General features: G+C 29.8%; 1 protein-coding gene across 1 annotated transcript; it reads right to left on the bottom strand.

Annotated features, from left to right (window-relative positions):
* Positions 1 to 5,282: 5,282 nt before the first annotated feature.
* LOC108337237 (gibberellin 20 oxidase 2) lies at positions 5,283 to 7,404 on the bottom strand. Its single transcript, XM_017573718.2, has 3 exons — positions 6,778 to 7,404; positions 6,127 to 6,448; positions 5,283 to 5,909 (listed from the first exon to the last, which is right to left on the bottom strand). The coding sequence occupies exons 1-3, from the start codon at positions 7,308 to 7,310 to the stop codon at positions 5,646 to 5,648; spliced, it is 1,119 nt and encodes a 372-aa protein (XP_017429207.1). The 5' UTR covers positions 7,311 to 7,404; the 3' UTR covers positions 5,283 to 5,645.
* Between the last annotated feature and the right edge of the window lie 1,047 nt (positions 7,405 to 8,451).

The following is an 8,451-nucleotide window of genomic DNA, read 5'->3' as shown; positions in this document are numbered from 1 at the left end:
TAAGTGAAGGTATGAAATATTATCAGAAGAGAATGCTTCACAGTCACAACAAATTCACTTTATACAAAATGAAAATGAACCTTAAGAAAGAGCTCACATTTACTATAAAGGTATTAAACTACTTATCTTCTCATACGTTATGAGAAGTAGTTTATGTTAATTTAAAAAAGCATTAAACGATAACAAAAAAGAATCCATCAGAATGGAAGAACTTCTGAGATGACTTTCAAAGTACGCTCAATTTTTGTGTGACTTATGAAAAATTAATCTAGACAAAATCTGGGCTTATTTGATAGTTTTTATACAAAATGAATCTATGTATTAAAAAAAAATCTTGGCAAAATTAGAATGCTCGTAGATTATTTTGGAAAGTTGAGTGAATTAATTTTTTTTTAGGAGGGCAATTGGAAAAATATCACAGCACTCCTTAATGACACCATATTCAGAGTAATACTGTATTAAGAATGAAATAAAAGAAAACGAAATAGAAATAACAGAAATAAAGAGAAAAAAGAAGGAAAATAATAATAATAGAGTGAAAGAAAGACTTTATACAAATAAAAGAATTTCACAAACGATATCAACTTTTTGCCCAATTTATTTCAAAAAATATTTTTTCATAAAAGTCTTTGATTTTTAAAACTTAAAACATAAATATAAAAATTATTAGAACTATTTCCATCCAACTTAAATGGTTTTGATAGATCTCAACCCATCCAAACAATAACAGTTTTCTTTTTTCGTTTCCGTAATTTAATGATTCCTAATTCAGCACAGAAATAAATAAAAAAACTATTGCCTGCACTTTACTAATATTCAAAACTTATATTTCTGAAAAATTAGTTATTTCCAATTTAAATTATCAAGTGATGAGTTGTATTATGTTATTATATTATTTGTTATTATTCTCATTGAGAAGAATGCAAAATCTAAATATATGTTTACGAAATCTTATTAATCATTAATCAGATATGGATCACGATGTGCAGAATTTGGCCCAAATTAATTTCGTCTCTAAATATGAAGCTCAATTTGACAGAGTTTTTACTTCCTGCACCTCCATTATTACTGGATGCATCCTATACTAGCAAAAGACTAAAAAACCTCTTTCACTACACACGCATCTAGTGTCACTGTTCTAGAAGTTATCGTATATGTTCCACAAAGTAAATTGAACAAATTTATTCTTGAAAACTTATTTTAAAATATGAGAAAATTATTCTAAAAATATTTTCAAAAATTATATTACAGAAATTTTAGAAAACTTATTCTGAAAATTTTTTAAAACAGATTATCCAGAAATCATTTTTATGAAAAGTAAAATAGTTATGTAAAAAATTACGAGGTTTGGGTTAGAAAAAAACCGTAGATAGAAAACATTGTAGGTCCGAACCACTTTACAAATTATTTGACATGTTTGATGAATTCGTTTGTTATCGTAAGTGCTAAAACAACTCATTGCATAAGTCCTTAGAATCTCAAACATATTTTGTACCCATTGCCCAATTCATTGGATTAGTTTCTACTTTTTCTACATGAACAAAACAAAACATCATTTCATAACATAACATGTCTGTGATAATCTCTTTTAAGGTATACTCTCTCACTAACTTTATAACTTTCCTATAGTTTCCTTTGCATCATAACCATTAAAGTTAGTCACCTTCTGTATTTATTCAAAAAGAGGGGATAGGTTCAATTCAATCATTGGAGACAATTTATTTTAAAATATTAATATGAAGATAAGTATTTCAACTATGTATAATAATTTTATATTATTTAAGAGTCCATGTTTAAAACAATTTAAATACTCTTTATATTCTTTAAAATACTTTAAAGACAAAACCATAATCACTTAGTCAACATTAAAACTTATATAATTGTAACTACAAAAAATCAAAGGTGCAAGTATTCATTTTTATCTCCATTTCCATGTGTGTGAAATACATGTATATATAATTTGGTCCACATATCAAGAATTTTAGATTACATATAAAAAAGTTTATAAAAGCTAAATAAAATTATTCAAATCATATTTAAGATGAACTATTTTAAAAGGTAAATAAACTTTCCCCACATACATTAAGAGAGACAATATACCAAATAGAAATTTTACTAATGATTTTGTTCCCGTAAAAAGATAAAATGATAATTAACAAGATATATTACATTAAAATTTTATCATAAATTTTAATTAAGGCTTGAATTTCTAGAGGTTATCTTGTGTTTGATAGTTATGAAATCAACCATACTTTAGCATTGTTCTGCATCTAATAAGTTATTGCATAAAATTAAAATTGAAGTCAAAGTGGAAACTATGTTTTGCACAATAATACAAAAATGACTTAATATTTTTAATTAGCTTTTTTCATAATTATATGTTTACTTTTTTTAATCTATAATTACTTACATATATTTCAGTCTATTAATTTGTCATAATAATTTTAGCCTCTAAAAACATCTAAAAAAATTGATCCTAAAAAATACAATTATTCTTTAGTCATCTAAAAACAATTAGGTTTAAATCATTTAGTTGTCCTTATTTATGTGGGGATTTTCCATTTTGATCCCCTTCTTATGAGAATTCCCAATTGAATCCTTATAAGTGCTAATTTGAATCATTCTAAGCATTCTCTGTAAATAGGTACGCTCCCCGTCTAAAGCTATCAATCCAATAATCCTCCTTTCTTTAACTTCAGTTACGCTCTTTATTCTTTGCGCAAGCGTTAGGTTTTCATTTCCTCTGTTCTATTTCATTTTTCTTCTTGGTCATTGTCGAGGACAACAATAATGGGAGCGGTTTGTTTGGCTGGCATGGTGGGGAGAAATGTTGAACTTGGAGGGAAGAGTTTCGGCTTTTCTGGGATGCTTATAAAGGAAAATAGCTTTGTGAATCGTGCAGATGCTATTTCAGATTCCAAGTCTGATAGTGGTCAAGGTAGAAAGCAAAAGAGGCACGACTCTGGGTTTTACAAAGAGAAGTTGTTTCGTGATTTCACGATTTGGGCTAAGGGAAAAGTTTCGTGATTTGCATCCATGTGATTGCGGTAATGAAAAAACCTTGGTGGCTATGTGTTGCTCTGGTAGTGTGAGAAGCTCGAGGAGGCTGCTCGCGATTTGCAGGTCAGCGAATGATAGCTCGCGATAAAGGAGGAGTTGCTCCATCACGGTGGTTAGAAGATGAGCGAAGTCGCAATTTAGGATTTCTGGTGCGAAGAGATTTTGGGCTTTCTATGTTTCAAGTTTTGTAGGTTGCAAGGAAGCGTTTTCGCAATAAAGAAGATGAAGCGAGGTGCTTCGTCTCGCGAGGGCTTTCCACGTTCATCCACAAAGTCTTTAACAAATATAAAAATTTGGAATTGTAATGTTTAAATTTTTATTATTTATATTCATTATTTATAATAAGCTTGAGTTGCTAATCAATCAATTCATCATGCACTACCTTTTTAGGGAAGAATAATGAGATAAGTACTTTAAATAATTTTGAGCTTATCCCTAATCATTGTTAAAACTTTTGTTAAACATGATTTGAGTAATTAGGATGGTTAGTCGTTTCTGCTGTGCTTTTGTTAAAGGAGTTAACAACTTTATGCATATAAACTAAGATTAATGCTTAAAGAATAGAGTAATCCATATGTATTTTTGATGTGACACTAATTGAACAAAATTAAAGTTCGATCAAGTGGAATAATGATATATTAGTATATAATTAATGGCACGTTAAAACATGTATGTTCTGTGGTTTTTCTCGTGAAGTGTGATGAATTAAACAACCATTGGACCGTGTTGCATTGCTACAAACAAAAGTTTGCTGCTAAGGTTATAATGACTCAGTTGCATGCAATGTCCAACTTGCTATTAAAGTGACATTTTGTCGTGTTGGATATAAAAGTACCAATTCAGTCCAACCTCACTCGGTAAAGTTTCAAATTGTGTGCCACCATTTTCACATAACATATTCTTCATATTGTGTTGTCCTTATCACAAATAATAATAATAATAATTCATTAAATAATTTCATCATACCATGTTTCACAGGTTTGAAATGGCGTGCATGAGTTTGGTTTCACCCTTTTGAATGCAGAAAAAAGAAACTAATGTTTTACGTTTGATGGAGATGTGGTCAACACTTCAAACTAGATTTATTATGTTGGCCAAAATATGCATTTATTAAATATCTTGATTAAATGTGAAAAATTCTCATAAAAATAAATCAGACTCGTCTGAAAACACAAATGAAATACTGTTTGTTTTGCATGCAGAAGAGAAAAAATCATAATGAATAAATCAACACACCCATTCATTTTTCCTTTTGAGGCAACAAACATTTCATACACATGTTTATGATTGCCATGAATCAATTGAAAGTGGTTTTTCCGATTGATTGATAACACAGTTACATTAACATCCATGTTCAAGTTTGGTACGTAGATGGAAGAACATATGAGAATTAATTTAATTTTCCATTAATGTTTAGACTCTTTGATTCAGATTGAGATTCTTTTAAAAGATATTATATCTTGATAAATATTACGATTTTAAGTGTAAATTTATGTCTTGTAAAGATTAAAAAAAATTAAATATATTATAAAAAGGTTTATAAATTTATTGTCTTGAAATTTTAATTAGAAAAAGTGTCAACTCTTTATATATATATATATATATATATATATATATATATGATGTCTTTATAGATGTAATTATATTTGAGTAGATTGGGGTTATGATTTACTTTGATTATTTTAGATGAATAACTATATCTTATAACCCTCTGTGGTTGTATTTTTCTTTGACAAGGATTAGATCTCTTATAATATATACATAATAATTATTTTATGTTGATAAAAAAAATATTAAATGTCTAGATAAATCTTAAGGATATGGATGACATCATCAAAAGTGTAAGTGCATGTTTTCATGATTTATTAATCAGTGGTTCCCTAGGTAATGTTTGGTGAGTGGTCAGAAGAACAGAACACACTATTTTCTGTTTTATTACTTTGGTTCTACTCTTGAATAAACTGATTATCATATATTTATAGTACTATAAATTATTTCGGTTAAGTTTTTTTCTACTAACAACAGGTAAATACTCTAAATCTTCAACCAGTTTCAAATTATCTAAAAGGGACAATATATATGTTAATTTTCTTTATGTGAAATCAATATTTGTTTAGTGAAAAGTGTTTAATTTGTTTGAAAATGAAAATTGTTAAGTCCGAAAACTGTGATTAAACTAATAAAGATTTTGGAGATTTGGCATAAAGCATATCTGATAACTGTGAAGACACAAATGCAAAGCAATTTATTGAATAATTAAAAGTTGGACATGATATGCATAACAGGAAATTAGAACAAAGCTTAAGACAACTAGTAATGCATCAGTAGAGACAACATGGAATAACTTCACTACATAAAATAAACTCTTTATTCCTACAAAGATGGCCTCAGTTCTTCCATTTGCACTTATTCTCCCAACACTAACAACATTTATTCATGTTTATTTTATCTTTTTCTTGAGAACCAGCCCACCAAAAACACTCTCTTTAACTTCACATGATGTCATCTTCCTCACAGAAACAGATACAAGTTAAAGCTGAGTTTAGAGTGTTCTTGGCCATGGAATACTGGTGGGGGCCACCTGTTCACTTGTTTTTCTCTAGTAACCATCTCGAGAAGGCATCAAGTGTTTCCACGTCAGACCTGTAATGTAACTGTGTGAATTCAAGAAGAGTTGGCCATGTGAAATCTGGATATTTCTTTGGATTCTCGTTAGTGATCAGTTCCTTTGGAGGAGTCACCACTTTGTCTTTATGTGGACAAAGGAAGAAAGCAAGAGATTTTCTCACAATCTGGTTGTTCACAATAGCTCTATGCAAGCAACTCTTGAATATCCCATTGGTAAGAGCCTGAAAGATAAAGATAAAGATAAAGATAAACAAGATTATATTATCTTAAACTTAATCCATCTTAATCATAGTAACTGATTGGTGTATGCGTTAAGTGTTGTAATTCAGTTCATTAGTTTTAAGGACGGTTATGGACCTACAAGACACATCAATTATTAGCAGTTTCCATTATCATGCAAAAAGCAACATGTCAACCTTGTAATTATATGATCCTTACCATAAATGTGTCGCCAATGTTGACAACGAACGCATCTTCTTTTGGGGCGACAGAGTACCATCTTCCGTCGACAAAGACTTGGAGGCCCTCGACTTGATCTTGGTGGAGAACTGTTAGGGAAGTGGGGTCACAATGAGGTCCAGTTCCTAAAGCTACCTCAGGTTTTTGGCATGATGGGTAGTAGTTCAACCTCATAACAGACTCGTTGTCTTCGAAGAAATCTCTGAAACATTCTCTGCTTACTCCGAGGCTCATTCCCAGAAGCTCCGTGATCTCAAGAGACAGATTGCTCATCACTTCACAGTACTCTTGAAATACACTCCTGTTGCAGATGAAAAACAGGAAAGTAAAAGAGGGTAAGAGGGTTTGAGATGTGTCTGCATGCATGTTGAAGAGACTCATAAATAGAAGAGAAAGAGAAAGAAAGAGAACAAAAGGAAAAGCTGTAGCAATGACTCAGAAAAGGATTTTACCTTATATGTGTAAAGGATTTTTAACAGAAAAGGGTATTTTTTTTTTCACCTGGCTTGGCTTTCATAGCAATTCAAATGATTTATTTAAAGAACAGACAAAGAACTTTTTATTTTGTCTTTTAGAGGCTAAAAACAAAGCATCATTACATGAAAGAAAACTGCATTCAGTAAATCTTACCCAAACTCTCTGAAATCTTCTCCCATGGAAGATAGAAAATAGTCCTCAACAGTTCTGGTGGATTTATCATTAGAGTAATGGAAAGAAAGTGTTTCCTTCCAAGGAAGTTTGGAGGAGAACCTTCCTATAAAGCTATTAGCAAAGCCACAGTGTTCTCCTAACTTTCTCTGAAGCCTCTGCTTCTCTGGAAGCTCCATGCAGAAGAAAGCGTCTATGAGCTTGTGAGCTTTCTCTATGAGCTTCTTGTCAACTCCATGGTTGACAACAAGAAAGAAGCCATGCTTCTTGCATGCCTCACTGACTTCTGCACAAATGTTTGCCACAGCCTCTGGATCTCTGGAGAGAAAGGCCTTCATGTCAATGGGTGGAATCTTGAGTGCTGGTGGCTGAAGACACGGTTTCTCATCGTCAGGCCACACAAACTCAGAGGGTATGTTGGAGTGGTTTTGCAGAGGTGCATCCAAGTTCACTTGTTGAACTTCAATGTCGTTGCTTTGTGGTGCAACTAGCATTGATGGATGAGGGATCAACATGATTTGGAAGAGTTTTTTGTTGAAGAGTGATATGAGAGAAAGAGAGAGAGAAAGATGGGAAGCGTTTGAGTTGGAGTGAAAGGGAAAGACAAAGGAAGAGGTTTATATAAAGGTGGTGAAATGGAGTGTTGATAAAGGCCAAGAGGATTCATTGGGGAAGTCGGGGAACAGATATCGGAGAATCTTATTAGTTTGTTTTGCTAGATTGCAAAACATCATAAAGATAAAGGGATTAGGTACTTCTAAATCACTTAATTTTCTTTACTTTTCATGCTATATTAAATTATTAACTTTTTTTTTGTTATAAATTTGACAACTTAAGTATAAGTCATGTAAAAATTAATTGGAATTATTCATAAATCAAATATATATATTACTAGAAAGAAAAGTTTTCACATTTATATTTAACAACCATCTTTTTTTTTTAAATAAGGTTTCTTTCTCAATTATACTTTTTTACATTTTTTAAAGAATTTCAACCTATTTAAATTTTTTTGAACTCAATATTATTCAAACAAAATTAATATTGTAGTTGTTAATAGACTATCTTTATTTTTTTTTCTCTCTTTATCTTATCACTTATATATTATATATCAATTATTTTTCTCACTGTATTGTTTTGTTTAATTTTGGATATTTATTATTTGAGACTATTGAAAATTGGATAAGAATGGATGAAACTTGTTTGTTTCTAGGGATTTAAGGTGATTTGAACATATGAATTTAAAAGAAATTTAATATTTTCATTTTATATAGATGAGGAAGCGAAGACAACTCAACACCTACGTTTAGTAATAATATTAATTGTGAAATTAAAATTATTGAAAAAAAATTAATAATAATTATTACTTTATTAAATCTTCTGGATAATTAATAATGATAGTATTAATAATAATTAATGATAATTATTATTATCATAATGATATTGATAATATTCCGATGATGATAATAATAATAAATAATATTATAATAATAACAATTATTATTATTACAGTTACAATTTATTTTATATTAATTTTAATTATAAGAGTAAAATTGTAATCTAATAATTTTATCTATTAAAATACTATTTTTTGTTTATCACGTTCATTTTTTTAAATTTTAACAAATTTTATTTTCAAATCTCTTCACATTCATCTTT

The sequence above is a fragment of the Vigna angularis genome, chromosome 9, assembly GCF_016808095.1.
Source record: "Vigna angularis cultivar LongXiaoDou No.4 chromosome 9, ASM1680809v1, whole genome shotgun sequence".
NCBI classification, from domain to species: domain Eukaryota; kingdom Viridiplantae; phylum Streptophyta; class Magnoliopsida; order Fabales; family Fabaceae; genus Vigna; species Vigna angularis.
The sequence above is the reverse complement of the archived record's forward strand: the minus strand, read 5'-3'. Positions and strand labels throughout refer to the sequence as shown.